Below are 17554 nucleotides of genomic sequence, written 5' to 3'. Positions count from 1 at the left end.
CTTGGGCGCGCGCTCTCTCTCTCTAATATAAAATCTTAAAAAAAAAAAAAAAAAAAGCTTTGTGTTGGTTTTTAGGGACAGCAAAAAAAATGGGGGGGCTCTGGGAAAATAATACATCATTCGCTTGGATGCTGGTGGGAAAGGAGTAATGAAAAGTATTTTGCAAGAAAAGAATAAACTACTTTCAGGAAAGAAGTCTTTGCCAGAAGAACACACTACTTGGGTGTGTGTGGTGGGGATATATGGAATTATAAAGAAACACCGGAGACAAAAGAAAAGACCTTGTGAAATGCCACGGTATCCCACCAGCCGGGTTAACAGGGCCGTGGTCTCTGAGTGACCCTGTGCTGTGTGAGCGCTGGGAGCAGTGTCCCTTGGTTCTCTGGGAATGACACCATAGGCTCCCAGTGATACTGTGTGTCCCCGAGTTGTTCAAGAACGCAGGGTCTGCAGCCAGCCCAAGTGCCCTAGAGGGAGAGCCTGCACCGGGATGCAGAGAAAATGCATTCAGCCAAAGGCTTGCCTCGACCACCACCACCAGCAGAAATCCTGCGTCGGGCCAGGTGAGCTCCGTGGCCAACGCTCTACCCACCGCCCTGCCCACTCGCGCCCCAGGCCCGCCCACACTCCAGTCGTGGCCTTAAGTCGGCCGTCCGCGCCCCACTTCCCCGCAACCTGTGCGAGCTCGGTTCTCCGCCGACTTCCCACTGGGGAGGCCCGGGCGCGGGGCGCTCCCACTGCGCGTGCGCCCTCCGGCGGGACGCCCCCCGCGCCCCTCCCCCTGCGGCCAGACTTGGTACGGCCGGGACGGCGGTTGGCGTCCTCCGCGGCTCAGGCGACCGGCGGGATTTTCAAATCTTACCTTTGGAGGAGTGGCGGCCGCTCCGGCTGTGGCGCGGGAGATGGAGGGACAGATCGTGCGGGGTCCCAAGCTCTGCCTGGCGGGCCTTCCCGCCCAGCAGGTGAGTGAAGAAGGGTCCGGCTTCAGGTCCTCACGCCACCGTTGTGCCTCGGCGTTGAGAAAACCCCAGGCCGCGTCGTCTATCCAGCGGTGACCAGAAACAAAAGGAAGGACTAGGAGGCCGCACATTTGAGGCTCCAAGGGAGCTTAGAAATCTCCGCATTCCCCACGGCCCCCGGTTTCTCATAGAACAGACAGACCCGAATGGGGAAGCGATGCCAGGGTTCTGCCGTGCGTTTCCGGGCGCACCTGCCCGCTGCTTCCCGGCACCCTGCAGGGTTTGGAACCCCCCTCCCCCACCCCTGCCCAAGCGGAGGAGATGCCGGGGAAATGCAGGTTCCGGGATTTCCAAGAAGCCCACCCGAGTCCCGGGGAGGACAGTTTGCTTATCACTTGATTTGACGGCAGCACAAGTACTGGACCGCTGTCTACGCACGGCAGAAACTAGAGGGGCAGGGTGGGGGGAGCAAACTGCAACCTTGGAACTTCAGAAAATTGAAAGTGGATCCTTTTTGAATTGGATAAGAAAGAAGTTTGATAGATTGCTATTTCGCCATGTAAAGTGCGGGTTAGAAACCAAAAAGGTTTCTATGAAGTAAAAAAACTTCATAGAGACGAACATTTTTTCTTAGGGAAACCAGTTATTAAAATGTTATTTCCCCCCTTAACCATAATTTTAGAGTCTTAAAACTGATCTTTAAGCTGGAGCTTCACTTCTATTTTAATTTCTATCTTATTTTACCCAATTCTGAGATAGACTAAACTGTATGAAAATACCAGTTTTGTAAGTCAAAATTGGCAGACTATGAGGAATTTTATATTGTCTTTGCTTAGAACCCTGGCAAAGCCTTTCCTTAGAAAATTTTTCTTTGTTAGAAACCTCAGTAGATACAACATCGTTAGTAAATCTTCAATAATACTGAGAAAAATGAAGCAAGACATTAAGAATCATTATGCAGAAAAGTCTAACTCCTTTATTAGTAATGCTGTTTTATGCCAGTATTTTCAAAAATTTAAAACATTTTAATGTAAAATACTTCTTTTCTGTCCTCTCCTTTGTGTACTTTGGCTGTCCCGATTGTTAACAAAATCTTGATTTCTAGTGAATTGACAATCTGTGGAAGTCTTGTGTGCATTACATAGGTGTTTGTATAGTGGTTCGAGTATATTTATTTAGCTGTGTGCAGCAGTAATATTTAGGAATTATACGAAAAAAAGAGGATAAGGTCATGAAAGAAGTTTAGCTATGTGGAATGAAAATAAATAATTATACACAAGGGCTGGATTATTTTCATGTGAGAAGGTACAGTGTTTAATAATTTCTTAGGCAGCAAGAAAAGCAAATAATAGAGTTGTGGAATTCCTTCTGTTAGGATCTTGAATAAAAATTGCAAAATAGTAATAGGTTTCAACCTAATATTGAGGGTCAGTAAGAGAATTTTATATTTGACTAACTGAATTTTTATTTGCTGTTTTTCCTTTGATATTAATGAACTTGCCATCTATTAGGGATAGGGCCAAAAATTCTTGGGTGGTCAAATACTAGTGAAACACCTCTGTTCAAACCTTGGAGCCATCTGTGAGTACACATAGTGTAGAGTACTGGCTTTGGAGTCAGATTAAGGTCAAATCCAACTCTGGTTGTTTTACAACCTTGAATAAGTTATCTGTCTTTTCTAAGTCCTTAGTTTTCACAGTTGTAAAATGGGTAAGATGCTTATCTTAGAAAGTTACTGGGAGTTGAGAACCTCTTTAAAAAACTTAGGATTAAAAAAAATAAAAAATAATAAAATACTTAGGATAGTACCTAACACTCAGAATATACTTGAGAGAAAACTGTTTTCTTACCATCTCTTGTCCCATTCATCTGAGATGTTGGGGCAGCCACCTAGCTTTTCTTACATATATTAAAACTTTAGAAATTGTAATAAAAATGAGATTAAGATGTAATGCTATTGATGCCAGCAGGCTGGATCAGAGGACCCAGAATAGGGTCCCATAGACTAGCTAAGAAGGTCCTTAGCTTCTTGCAGGATGGAAATCTCATCTGAGCCCATAGGAGGTGAAAGAGTTTATTGACGATAGAGAGCAGATAAGGATGAATGCTCAGAAAACTCAGAAAAGGAGCATGAGTCTTGTCTTAGTTTGGGGTCTGGGGATTTTTATTGAGGATAACAGTGTGGTGTATGTGTCCTCTCAGGTAACCAGGAACTGGTTAGAACAAAGACGAGGACCCAAGTGTTATTGGTTGGAGCCCAGGTGGAGGAGCTGAGGGGGGTCTTGGTGTCCAGATGTCTAGTGCTGGTGGTCTGGAATACACATATGGTAGATTCCTCCAGGCATTCTCATCTGGTTCTTTCTTGGATGTTATCTGTTCTAGAGAAATCTTGAACTCCTTGACCCTTACAAGGAGGACATACACTATTTGCATTATAAGGCATGTGTAAAGTGGGGTGTGGGTCAAGTCCTAGCAAGAATAGAAGCAGGAAAAAAAGCAAAAGACAGATTTTTATGGAGTTCTTCAGTTTCCCTATCTCATTATGTCATTTCACCAAAGTAAATGTATATAGAAACATGAATTTCAGAATTCTTTCTCTAATGCCATTTCCCAGAATGACCACTATTACCAATTCCCAGATTTTTTCTGTACATAAACAATTCTTAAAATAACATGTAGTATCTTTTAGAAGAAGGATGTATGCTATAAATACTCATTTGTAGTCTTTTTCATCATGGTCTCTTAGTGAAAATGGTTTAACTATATCCATTAGGTAGGTAATAGTTTCTCTCTGGATTACTACAGTTGTCTTATTAGCAGCCCAACTACTTTTTTTTTTTTAAGTCCATGGTTAATTTCAACACTAAGACCATTTTCTTTGGACTTCCTTTGTCCCCTTCTAGCTCTTCAAAACTACTATCTTTCTGTTTTCTACATAATCTAGATTTGCACTTTTAAGGCCTTTTCCTGTTTCATTTTTAGCCTTGGTCTGTCCATTTATTTTTATCAGTCTGACTTTAGATACTTACATATCAGGACAGTGCCATAAGCTTCATTTGACTTGATTACAAGGAAACTCTCGTTTAGAAAATTGAAGAAGAAATGGCAAAAGGAAGGCTTTCCCCCCATTCTTTCTGGAGACTTGCTTTCTGACATTTCTAAGAAGGATGGGTATATGCTTTTGTCTTGGGTCCTACTCAGTCTTGACTCTGCTATTATGGTTGAGGCAGCAGCAATAGGGATTTTATCTCTGTCCTGTTACACTTTGGGGCTCAGTCTGTGCCCTCATTGCAAGATCATTGTTCTCACTGTGGCTAACACATCAACTATTACCCTGGGAGCACTTTGTATCCCTTACTAACTAAAAATTAAGTTCTTTGACTCCATAAAGATTTTCTGGCTAGAGTAATATCACTTAACCAGAGAGGTTTTTTCTGTGCGTGAAGTATAGATGCATACTAAAGTTGCGGAAACCACAAAAGTAGCTAACACCATAGCTTTTTTTTAGAAACACCAGTACATTCTGAAGTGTGCATACGCTTAATTCATCTCACTTATGTAAGCCCTCCCGGATCCACATTCGCTCACTGTAGAATAGGGGAGGTAAACTAGTTTACTATGAATGTTAATTTGGCTGGGTTAGGGATCAGCAAACTTTTTCTGTAAAAGAACAGGTAGGTAAATATTTTCAGCTTTGTGAGCCACATGGTCTTAGTTGAAACTACTCAACTCTGCCTTGGTACTTGAAAGTAGCCTTAGATTATACAAATGGGCGTGACTGTGCTCCAGTACAAGATTATCTACAAAAAGACTAGCATTGACTGGGCTATAGTTTGCTGATCCCTGCTCTAAAGGATAGATTTCTAATGTTAACATATTAGATACATCTCATTTCCTTAATGAATATTTGACCTTACAAATAAGGTGATTTAAAAAAGAAGCCCTAACTTTGCATTTCATTTCTGCACTATTTCCCAAGCCTCTATAATTTTATAGTCTTTATCAATAAGTGATGAAGAGAAGACAATCTTCATTTATAAGATGGAAACCCTAGAAACCCAAACTGATTCTTTAATGTGTTTATGGCCACCTACTGGTTCCTTAAGGTTGTTGCAACTTTCCAGATTGCTATGGAATTTCAAGTACTACAGCAGTGGTATTTACATTGAATCACCAGAGGAACTTAAAAGAAAAAACAGAAAAACAGCAGCAACAAAAACTCGGGCTCCACCTCCAGAGAGTCTAATTGTTTTTTGGTGGGTGAGTCTTAACTTAGGTACTTTCATAAGGCCCTTTCCCTACCAGAGGTGATTCTAATATGCAGCCAGCTTTAAGAACGTCTCTGCTGGGGCGCCTGGGTGGCTCAGTGGGTTAAGCCGCTGCCTTCGGCTCAGGTCATGATCTCGGGGTCCTGGGATCGAGTCCCGCATCGGGCTCTCTGCTTGGCGGGGGCCTGCTTCCCTCTCTCTCTCTCTGCCTGCCTATCTATCTACTTGTGATCTCTCTCTGGCGAATAAATTAAAAAAATTTAAAAAAAAAAGAACGTCTCTGCTGGTTCTGCTGGCTGCCTCACACTATTAAAAAGCAAAATTGAATTTAATGGTAGCAAGTGGTATTTGTATTTGAGTTGTAGGGTAAAGCTATTCATCCTGGCTTCACGTTCCCTGCCTGAACTCTCCAATACTAACCAGCCTGCCAGAGCTTACTTATTTCTATAGACATATGGGTCACATAAATAATTCTTATAATTAATTATTAATTACATTAAAGAATTTACTTCGAGACAGACAAAGTCATAAAAAGATGAAACAGAATTGTTGAAATTCAGCCATGTGTAAAGAAGGAAAACCAGCAAACGACTACATTTATATAATATACTACTACTAGAGAAGTTCTAGTAGTAGAGTTCTACTACTAGAGAAGGTTTTTATGTGGTAATTATGTGATGTAATTACAGACGGTAATTAAACAGATCTGTTCTGCATGCGAATAGTGCATTTGACTAATTTGGATAGACAAGTTAAATCATCTGCTACAGCTTCTCTTTTAGGGCAATTTTCATAGACTTGCTCTCCTAACTTTTAGGTTTTCTTTTGAAAAGATTGTCTTTTGAATATCTGGAACTTCTGTTATTATATTCCATTTACATTTTTGATACAGATTTTATCCAATTAAAAGGTAAATTATAACATTCATTTTTTACCGCAGAAGCCAAGACTTCTACTTTTAGAAATGGACATACTGGAGCATTATTATGTTGGTAGTATAGTTAAAGAATATCCAATGATTTACAATTTTTTTTAAAGCCACTATGAATTAAATCAAAATAGTATGTTGGAGTTTATAGGATTTTAATGTTACATGTATAAATTGTGTATAGAACCAGGCCGTTACAAGATAATTGTATGGAATAAAAGACTTTCAGAACTAAAGTGATATAGTAGTTTCATGATGACTCTTTTTTTTTTTTTTAGATTTTATTTATTTATTTGACAGATGACAAGCAGGCAGAGAGAGAGGAGGAAGCAGGCTCCCTGCTGAGCAGAGAGCCCGATGCGGGGCTTGATCCTGGGACCCCGGGATCATGACCTGAGCCGAAGGCAGAGGCTTAACCCACTGAGCCACCCAGGCGCCCCTCATGATGACTCTTAAAACTAAAGTAAACAGGGCGCCTGGGTGGCTCAGTCAATTAAGTCCTCTGCCTTCCACTCAGGTCATAATCCCAGAGTCCTGGGATCAAGTCCCACATTGGTGCTCCCTGCTCAGTAGGGAACCTGCTTCTCCCTCTCCTCCCTGCTCCTGCTTTCTCTGTTACTATCTCTGTCTCTCTCTCTCTCAAATAAATAAATAAAATCTTAAAAAAAAAAAAAAAACTAAAGTAAACGTATCCAAAAATATATTCTAAATCTCTGTTCCATCCAATAGCTAAAAGCTTCTGACATATTCTGGGCATAGTGCTTTCACTCTTGCTTCTGAGATTTTATTTACATTGCTTACCATAGCTACTAAAACTTAGTCCCTTTTCCAGCATCTTCTCCTTTAGAAAATCTTTCCTTGGTTAATTCAGTGTCATCAACCATATCTTGCCATTCCACAATAAAACATATATAGTTGTGCATATGCTATATTGTTTACATTAGTTACTGTATTATTGTATGAGTTTCCTGAGGTTATCCTTTAACAAATTACCAAAACTGGGTGGCTTTAGACAGTAGAAATTTATTCTCTCATTGTTCTGGGGTCCAGAAGTATGAAATCAAGGTACCCACCTGCAGGCCCATATTCCTGCTAAGGGCTGTGGGAAGAATTTTTCTCTTGCCCTTTCCAGCTTCCTGTTGTTGCCTGGTGGTCCTTTGCTTGTAGACTCATTACTCCCGTCTCTGCTTTAGTCTTTGCATGTAATCTCTCTGTGTATGTCTCTTTCTTCATGTGACTTTCCTCCAAGGACACCAGTCATTGGGTTTGGGCTCATACTATTACAGTATGACTTCATCCTAACTAATTACATCTGTAAAACTCTATATCCAAATAAGATAACATTCTGCAGTTCTAGGAGGACAGGAGTATTTGGGAGACATTATTTAAACTTGTGAAATTATGCTAAGAATATGTAATGTTTCTCACCCCCATTTCTGTTCCATTTCTCTACTAGATTGTAAAAACTTCCTAATAAAATATATTAAGGTTTTGCAAAGAGCTTTATCAAATAACTATATAATTTGTGCTATTATACATTAAAAGTGTGTCATTTTCCCAATATGTTACAACATTAAAATGATGTCTAGTATATTTTCCATCTATTGGGGTAAAAAGAAATGTTATAATTCTGAATTTTTGCTATCTTTCAAGAATACTTTTCTCTCTCTCTCTTTTTTTTTAAAGGATTGCACCATTCAAGAAAAAATAGATTTAGAAATTCGAATGCGAGAAGGAATATGGAAACTCCTTTCTCTGAGCACTCAGAAAGACCAGATCTTGCATGCAGTTAAGAATCTCATGGTATGCAATGCTCGAATAATGGCTTACACATCGGAGCTACAGAAATTAGAAGAACAGATTGCAAATCAGACTGGAAGATGGTTAGTAGCATAGTTTTTCTATGGCTTTTAATGTACTCAAGTATTTGAATAAGAACACAATATAATTTAATTTTAATGTCAAATATAAAATCATCAAAGCTTTTAAAAAATAAATACACCAAAGTAGTCTCTAATATTATAAACATTTTGGCAGTAGAACTCAGAATAAAATTAATATTATAGTAGCATTTTTCACTTGGCAGTTTTATTGTGTCCCAGATTATGAAGTGAAATGGTTAAGAAGCAAGAGCTGAGAGAATATTTTAAAAAGAACCAAGACTGGAGCCCGTGGGAGGCTTAGTTGGTTAAGCCTGTGACTCTTGATTTCAGTTCCGATCAGGATCTCAAGGTTGTGAGAATGAGCATTGCCTCAGGCTCCACACTCAGTGGGAGTCTGCTTGAGATTCTCTTCTTCTCTTTCTGCCTCCCCCATCTTTATCTCTCAAATGTTAAATAACTAAATCTTTTTTTAGAAAAAGGACCAAGACTGATAGCTGATTATATAGAAATGTGAATTTTTTTAAAAAATTGCTTAAAAATGCTAATAAAGAGGTGATAGCTGAGAGTAATGGAAGCTTAGGTGTAGAAATTGAAATGCACACTCCTTTCATATGGTGAATATAAGTCCTGGAGAGGCAAGCAATTTACTCAAGGACATGTCACTGGCTAGTGACAGAAGCTAATGAGAGGTTGCTTAGGATGTGCTAAGTATCTTCTGGTCCTTGTTCACTTGGTTACTCTGTGTTTCCATTTTGGATCAGGTCTAGAATTTATGTATGAAATTTACATTCTATCCCATTTACAATGCCAACTCTTCTTTAATCTAAGAATTGACTTAAATTTGGTTTCTTTTCTAATAATGGTCTTACATCACCCATTGCTGATCAGTCTTAAAGCTCTACCACTAGTGAAGAATTTCTTTTTATACCTTAGTGGCCATTGTGCTGTTCACAGGGTACCTCCACTAAATGCTTGAAAAATAAGATAAAAAACACAGGTTATAGAAAGAGATTTTTGTAAAAATAAAATGTTGATGAGGTGGTGATACAATAAACACTTGTGTACAAAGTCACTAATATTTATTTGCTGTACTGCTTTTGGACCTCTTTGTGCCTCAGTTCCTTCATTCCAGTTGACGAGATAATATTTACATTTTGAAAATTAAGATTATATTAAAAACCCAATCTGATACTTTTTAAATAATTATTATTTCAACAAATGTGAAATAATTGTCATTATTTTTTATCCCTGACATTATAAGATGAAATTATTCTTACGTCATAATTTAGGAAAACATTTTTTCAGATGGACATACCTTGGTTTAAGTCAGTGCCTCTCAAACCGGATCACATATATCACTGAAAGTACATAAATATGTCTCAGGATAAATACAAAGCCATAAGATAAATATGGCATATCTACTTTATATCCATGAGTTTTTAAGATAAAACATGAGAAATTAGGAACTGTGGTATAATTTGCGTCATTCTGTTCACAGAGCTGTTATGTTCTCCCCCCATCCTTTTTAAAGACATTTTGTCTGGAGAGGGCCATTTCAGTGGAAGGGTTTAAGAAGCACTGGTTTAAGTACAGGGTGGGACTAAACACTTGCTATTATATCATCTCTCATGTTGCAGGAAATACTCTTCTGGGAATCAGTGTCCTCCACATTTATATTCTGTACCTATTTTTAGTCAATTGTGAATTGACCGTTTTCTTAATTTGATAGTATGACTTTTCTAAAGTTACTGATTTATAAAAATGTTAAATAAACTTAATCCTTATTGAAATGATAAAGGATAGGAAAAAATATTTGACTCAACTGGAGATGTGTATGATTTTCAGTTTCTTTAGGGATTATCTTCATTAGATGAAAATAGCTTTGCTGCTATACATGCCTATTTGTATTTGTTCATAATTCCTATAAAAATTGTCTCTCTTAATTATAAAATTATTTCTTTAAAGAAATCTGAATATGGGGTGCCTGGGTGGCTCAGTGGATTAAAGCATCTGCCTTCGCCTCAGGTCATGATCAGGGTCTTGGGATCAAGCCCCGCGTCGGGCTCTCTGCTCAGCGGGGAGCCTCCTTCCCTTCCTCTCTCTGCCTACCTCTCCGCCTGCTTGTGATCTCTGTCTGTCAAATAAAAAACAAAAAAATCTTAAAAAAAAAAAAAATCTGAATATTCTCTATGAATTCTTTTGTTTACAATTCCACTTTGTTTTGTGCAGATATAACCTGATGTCACTATCAAATATAACTGGAAATTACATAAAAAATGATCTAGATAGTAAGGAGAGTCTTATGGTGGTTTTTCAGTTTCTGGACTTAAGTTATGTAAATTATGCCATTTGATTAGTCGGTCAAATATTTACTGACTAGTACTTGTACAACATTATTAAGTACTGTGTTGGTGTATACAAATTCAAAGAACAGAATTTGTCAAAATACGAGAACATTTGTATGTTCAGCAGTCAAATATTTAACCTTTAGAGACTCAGTGTTCTTTTTCTTAGCTTGGTTTTGATAGTCTTTAAGGTGGAAAAATGCTTCGTTTTTTACATGGCACCAGAGTTAAAATGGCATTTTAATGAGTCTACCGCCTACCTCTACTCTAGCTTAGTCTACCTTCTCTAAAATTTTATTATAAAATATCAAAAAATTAATACGGCTAGGCTTTGTCAAAGAAGAATTAAGTCAGTATGAAATGGCAAACTTGAGGAAGATCTGATGAAAGAATTAAATCTGAATCTTCTAAATTATGGAGGATGGATAGAATTTGGTTGGGTGAGTGAGAGGAAAGCAGCATTCCAAGAAAGAAAAATAGCAAAATAAAAGCTCAGGGTGAAAGAGGACCATGAATTATTTAAGATTAGTGACAAGATGTGTTTGGTTGAGGCTCAAGATGAAGCCAAAGTTGAAAAGCAAGGGGGAAGCAAGATTCAGGAATGTGTAGAAGGCTAGCTGGCAAGTTAATGGTTGTTAACTGGCAGATTTCCAGGTGCCACATATTTTGTTAAGGTGTGCACAAATATCACGTTATACACTGGGAGAGCTATAAACCTCTATTAAAGAGTTGTCAAATGGGACTTGGCAATATTAGGTAACTGTTTCAAAGGACTCACAGTAACTACGTGGCTAGGACATGAACCCAGATGACCCAAAAATCTGAGGACTATTCACCCCTGTAGGAAGTTAATGGGTGTTAACTGACAGCCTTCTAGGTGCCAGATAATTGTGCTAAGGTGTCCCGCAAACTGAGAGGTATAAACCTCTTCTTAAACTTCCCAGCATTCTTTTTGTCACCTTCATTCCTGTTCTTAAGTTCTGACTTTCATTGGCCTCTATGCTTGCCATGTTTGTTGAGTATTATTCCTTACTTTGTTCAGGTTTTTTAGTCAACTTTTTAATATGAAATTTCATATGTAAAAAAGTAATAAGAACAGTATGATAAAAATTATAAAGTGTATATTTTCTACCTAGATGGACCAGTTAGTAGTTCACTATATAGGTTCATCTATTCTCTCTTCTGTCTTTGTATTTTATGTACAAACATATATATGCACACGTATACTTTTTTCTTTTTTTTGTATTGATCCATTTAAAAATAATTTGCAGTCAACATGGCATGTACATCTCAATGGTTCTAAAAGCAAATATTCTGCTACATAGCCAAAATATAATTATCATATGTAAAAAATTAACAATAATTCCATAGTAGTCATCTAATATTCAGTCTGAATTCACTTTCAGCTAGTTGTAAAAAGAAAATCCTTTACAGTGGTTTTTCCCAGACCAGAATTCAGTCAAGGTTGATGTAGTACATTTGGTTATGGCTTTTTATTTTCTTTTCATCTTTTTACTTTTTTATAAAGACTTTTTGCCATTAATGTTTTGCAGATTCTACACTTTTCTATTTATTTAATTATCTCTTTATAGTATCATTGAACCTTTTCTCTTCTTTCCTGTTTTTGCTGTATCTAGAATTTGGGTCTAAAGTCTTATTTGTAAGATTCAGGTTAAATATTTTTTGGCAAGAACCTTTGAGGGGAGGTTGCCTAAGATCTGTGCTGCTGATGTGAATGTGATGGGATTGACCACTCCATATGGTGCAGTTCGATCCTTGGTTTGGATGGCAGTTGCTTGATTTCTCCTTTGTAATATAATGGTTTTTTTTTTGCAATTCTTAAGCAATCTTTGGAACATTATATTGGGACTAGGAGAATATTCTGCTATCTAACTAGCTTTCACTTAAGGGTTATTTATTTATGATCTTTGTCTACATTATTGTAATGGGGTTTGCAAATAGTGATTATCTAACCCTATTATTTTTTCTGTACTTTGTAGCTAATCTTCTGTAAGGAAGGGCATTGCTTTCTTTTCTCTCTCCATAGATTCATGGATTGTTATTTATTCAGTGTGTTATAATTTATAGTCATTAGTTTTTTTTAAAAGATTTTATTTATTTATATGACAGAGGTCACAAGTAGTCAGAGAGGAAGGCAGAGAGAGAGAGAAGGAAGCAGGATCCCTGCTGAGCAGAGAGCCTAATGTGGGGCTCAGTCCCAGGGCCATGGGATCATGACCCAAGCCGAAGGCAGAGGCTTAACCCACTGAGCCATCCAGATGGGGTATGACTAAGGGTAGTCATTAATCTTTTGATAGATAAATTGTCTCAAATTTGATGGAAGTTCCTTCAGACTGACTTCTTTATTCTTTTGACTTGCCTCCATTAGTCCTTAAGAATTTCCTTCCTTTCTAGCACAAAAACATGACACAGGCTTATCTTGTATTTTCTGTGCTTCATCTGTGCTTCACACAGAAAATACTAGACTCCTGGTTCCCTTTAATAGTGAATGGTATTTTGAAATCAAGATCTGGGCACTGGGTGCTCCCATTGTTACTTGGGATCATTGCTATTAGACCTTTTCAGTAGACATAGCTAGGGAGAGATTTTTTTATAAAGTTAGGCGTTTACATTGATATTTGTAGGTTTTTGTTTTCATGAATTATTTTGTATTTATCTTTTTTCTCATTCTGAAAAACTTAATTCCTAATAACAATAATCTACTTCCTTATTTGTTTAATAATATGATTATATAAAGTAGTTTCATAATTTTAGTATCAATATGATTACTGACAGAAAACCCAGCTAGGCAAGTTCAACATTTCTTTGCAGTTCTTTCCCAACATACGGAAATTATGAAATTTTCCAACATACGAAAATATTGAAAGAATTGTACAGTGAAAACTCATATATCCACCACCTAGATTCAATAATTAATATTTTAACTACATTTGCTTTATTCTAAATCCTTTGTTCTCTTCATCCATCAATTCATCGTATTTTTTGTGATGCAATTCAAAGAAAGTTCTTTGTGTGTGTCTATGTACATGCAAGCATGCATACATTCCTGTGGATAAACGGGAGACCATGATTAAAAGTTACTTAAAATTATTTTTTTTCTTGATGAACAGTTGTGTTACAGTTTCATAAACAGAGTCATCTATTGTTTCATTTTGAATTTGCCTTTTTCTTTACACTTCTTGGATACATCCTGTTTCTTTTTCTCCAACTCTCACTTAGTAGTACCTACCTTTGTCCCCCACTCTCCAAGGCAAGCATTGTTAACTGATTTTTTTCCTACCATAGGTTTTGCCTGTTCTAGAACTTAATATAAATGTACTTGTCTAGTATGTACTCTGTTTCTTCCTTCAGCATAATACTTTTAAGATTCATTATGTGACTAGTGATTTGCTCCTTTTTATTGATAAGTAGTATTCCCCTGTATGAATGTATCATGGTGCCACTCCCTTATAGTGTTGAGTTTTCTCTAATTTCTTCTCTCCTTTGGTTGCCTGCTAGTCCTTTTAGGTAGTTGTTTTTTAAGTAGTTTTCCCAGATTTTATATTGTTTTCTGTGGGAAACAGAAGAGGGAGAGGTAGGGTTTTTCTAATGTGAGATTCTTGGACATTACCAAAAGAGGAATTCATTTTGTATCTTGATCAAACTGATTTTTATTTTTTCTATTTTAAGGAATATTTTGTAATTTCTTTCTGACTTAATATAGTCAGTTTTCATAACTTTCATGGGCTTTTAAAGTTATATTTATTTTTACCATGATATAAAGTTTAATATATGTGTTCAGAGATCTATGTTATTGATTGTTTTTAAAGTATTCTATAGGGGTGCCTGGGTGGCTCAGTTGGTTAAGCATCTGCCTTGGGTTCAAGTCATGATTCCAGTGTCCTGGGATCTAGCCCCACATGGGGCTCCCTGCTCTCAGGAAGTCCATTTCTCTCTTTCCCTCTACCTCTCCCCCAGCTGTGTGCTCTCTATCCCTCACTCTCTCTCTCTCTCACAAATAAATAAATAAGATCTTTAAAAAAATAGTCTTCTATGGCCTTGCTTATTCAAGACCACTTGAACTGTCTTGGACTGAAAGGTAGGTTGAGATATTTGTTACTAAGATTTTTCTGTCTTGGGGCACCTGGGTGGCTCAGTGGGTTAAAGCCTCTGTCTTCGGCTTGGGTCATGATCCCAGGGTCCTGGGATGGAGCCCCACATCGGCATCCTGGCTCTCTGCTCAGCGGGGAGCCTGCTTCCCTTCCTCTCTCTGTCTGCATGTCTGCCTACTTGTGATCTCCATCTGTCAAATAAGTAAATAAAAATCTTTAAAAAAAAAAAAAAGATTTTTCTGTCTTACCTCTCATATGTCTGATACTTTCTGATTTATGAAACATTTGGTATCTTTCCACTTATTTCATACTTGTTGTCAGTTGTGGTCTTTAGTATTATAAATGTCCTTTTATTGCTGTGGTTTAATAGTGGCTTTTTTAGACTCGAATTCTGGAGTTGCCTGTTAACAAGATCAAAACCCCAGGCATTCTTAGTATTTGCATTTGTTTTGTTTATCTTTGTGCATCTCTTTTATTTTAACCTTTATGAATCACTTTGTAGGAGGTGTGTTTCTTGTGTTCAGCCCAGAGTTAAGTTTTACATTATGAGCTTATCTGAAAATCCTTTGGTGGGGGGGAGTGCTAAGCCTATTTACATTTATATTACTGATATAATTGATTTTAGCTTTGTTATATTCTTTTATGTTATGTTAACTTATGTGTTTATAATTGTGTTTTGTCTTTTAGTGTTTGGTCTATCTTCTCTGCTCTTTTCAATTTTTTTTTTCTTTAATTTAAGACCAGTTTTATTGGTTATAGTAGTTATTGGAACTTTATATTAAAAAAAAAAAAAAACCTGTGTACTGGTAACTTCATAATGACTTTAGCTCTTTTTTCCCTGACTTAAGCTTTTACTATTTTGTTTTTCTACTTTAAATGAAATCATTTCCTTTCATTTATCATCTGTGGGGAGATCAGTGAACTTATTTTTCCATTTTTTCCTTCTCTATCTATTTTGTTTTGGTTTAGTATTATTATTTTCTAAGCTGTGTTCCTCTTTGGTTGAGTAGTTAATATTTACATGCTAATCTTGTAATTGTGTTTTAGTCTTTGATCTACTATTAAATATGTATAATTTTCACTAACTCTCCTTTTTTTGTAGTTTCTAAAATCATCTTTTGGAGAAAGATTATGATCTAGTAGATTTCTCAGTGTGAGTATAGCTTTCTTCACATTCTTTTATGTTTAAAATGCTTTCCTTTAGTGTTTGAACTTTAAAAGCACAGGTTGGCTGTATACAAAATCCTTTGGCCATTGTTTTCTTCCCTGGAGTTTCTTAAAAACCTCGCTCCCCTGTTGTATCAAAAATTCTAATGTCTAATTTTCTTTCCTTTGTAAATAACTCGGTCCTTTTTGTCTAGAGGCTGAAAGTCTGATAATTTTATTGGGGTAGGTTTAAAGGCTGAGCATTTTGGCTCACTTAGGAGTCTTTCAATATGTAGATTCAGTCCATTTATTTTCAGACAGTTTTCCTGGAGTTAAATCCTCTAGAATAAGGCATTAAGTGTCTCTAGAATAAGGCATTAAGTGTCTCATTAACTTTGTTTTTATTATCTAAGGATGCCAATTACACATAAGTTGGCTCTTCTTTGCCTGTCTTCTATGTCTGTCACTTTTTCTTTGATGTTTTTAAAAGTCTTTATCTCATTTTTTTTGTCTTTTGGCTCTTTTATTCTCACCCACTGTGTCTCTTAATGTATTTTCAATTTTATGTCCTCATCCTTGGGCACTTTGTATTTTATTCATCATTTCAGAAATGATTTTGTTTTACTTTTTACAGTTTCTTTCTTCTTACCTCTCTCTCTCTTTATTTTTTTTTTCCATGTTTACCTATTGTTTCTCCCTTACTAGTCTGAGATCTAAAGATTTCAGATTCCTCACTTCTTTCATATTTGGAATAGCTTATTTAACTGCTCTTAATTCATTTTGGAATATCGTGTTTTTGTTACTTTATATTTTTTGGAGAGTGGTTGATGGCATATTTTTATCAGCTGTAACATTTTGACTCCTCCTGCTTTTGTTTTATAGTAGCTTTCTATGGATGTTTAGGTCCCTTTTCTTTAGTCCCTAGTTAAGAATGCAGGATATAGAGTTTTCCTGGACTAACTGATAATGGGTGGGTAGAGGAGCTTACTTGTTTTTTTGTTTTTTTGTTTGTTTGTCTAACAGTATTTTCAATTATTGGAACTGCAAAGAGCAGTTTCTTTAATAAATGATGCCTTTGAGATATTGGTTAGTTGGTTTCCTGGTTTTTAAAAAAAATATATTATTTTGTCTTAAGGCTTTTAACTTCAATTGCTTTCTTCTGCTGCTGTTGCTGCTTTTTTCTTCATGGGTATACCTTGAAAGGATATCTCATTGCGTGTCTTTCTTCTCCATAAGTCTAATAACTTCTGAACAAGAATTCTTTAGCAGTCCCTTTCAACTCTCTATAGGAACCAGGGCTATGGTATCTTTCAGGTCTTATATCCATTGTCTTTTCTTCTAGGAGAGATCACAAGTTGGTTTTGTGTTTTGCAGTGGGTACTCCAGGAGTTGACTTTGATGGTTTCAGTTGTCAATTTCTCCACTTATATGTAAATAGAACCTTGTTGTAGTCTCTGTTTTCTAGTTATGCTGTGAAGTATGGGCTATAGGTGATTTTATTTGCTTTCCTGTTGATCTAAAAGCTTTTGTAAGATACCTGAAGAAATTCAGATTTAGCTACCATTATCTTACAGAAGCTGGGGAGTTATACTGTGATTACTTTAACGAATGTTTTAATGCCTCTTCCACCTAAGCTCCAAGTTAAATATTGAGGCCAAGAATATAAATACAAACTAATCCTTGTATTTGTGTGACATTTCTAAGAATGACATAGAATATATTTAAAATATTACTTCATTCAGTACCTATGAGGTAAATAGATATTTCTCCTATTTTACAGATGATGATGCTGAGGCTAAGAGGTTAACAGCAACTCTTTAGCATAAGTAGTTATTGATGGTAGGAATCAGACCTAAGATTTAGACTGAATCTAATAAATACTCCCTCCTTCATTCAATGGCCACATATATTTC

At 36.8% G+C, this 17554-nt stretch overlaps 1 protein-coding gene across 1 annotated transcript in view; it reads left to right on the top strand.

The window, feature by feature from the left end:
• Window positions 1-727: 727 nt before the first annotated feature.
• The window catches only part of RTKN2 (rhotekin 2), a 76215-nt gene continuing 59388 nt past the window's right edge, over window positions 728-17554 (top strand). The window contains exons 1-2 of the mRNA XM_046026353.1: window positions 728-962; window positions 7842-8038. Coding sequence (XP_045882309.1) covers window positions 903-962; window positions 7842-8038 — 257 coding nt within the window. The 5' untranslated portion in view covers window positions 728-902. The remainder of the gene's footprint in view (window positions 963-7841; window positions 8039-17554) is intronic.

This window comes from Meles meles, chromosome 13 (genome assembly GCF_922984935.1).
Source record: "Meles meles chromosome 13, mMelMel3.1 paternal haplotype, whole genome shotgun sequence".
NCBI classification, from domain to species: Eukaryota; Metazoa; Chordata; class Mammalia; order Carnivora; family Mustelidae; genus Meles; species Meles meles.
The sequence above is the reverse complement of the archived record's forward strand: the minus strand, read 5'-3'. Positions and strand labels throughout refer to the sequence as shown.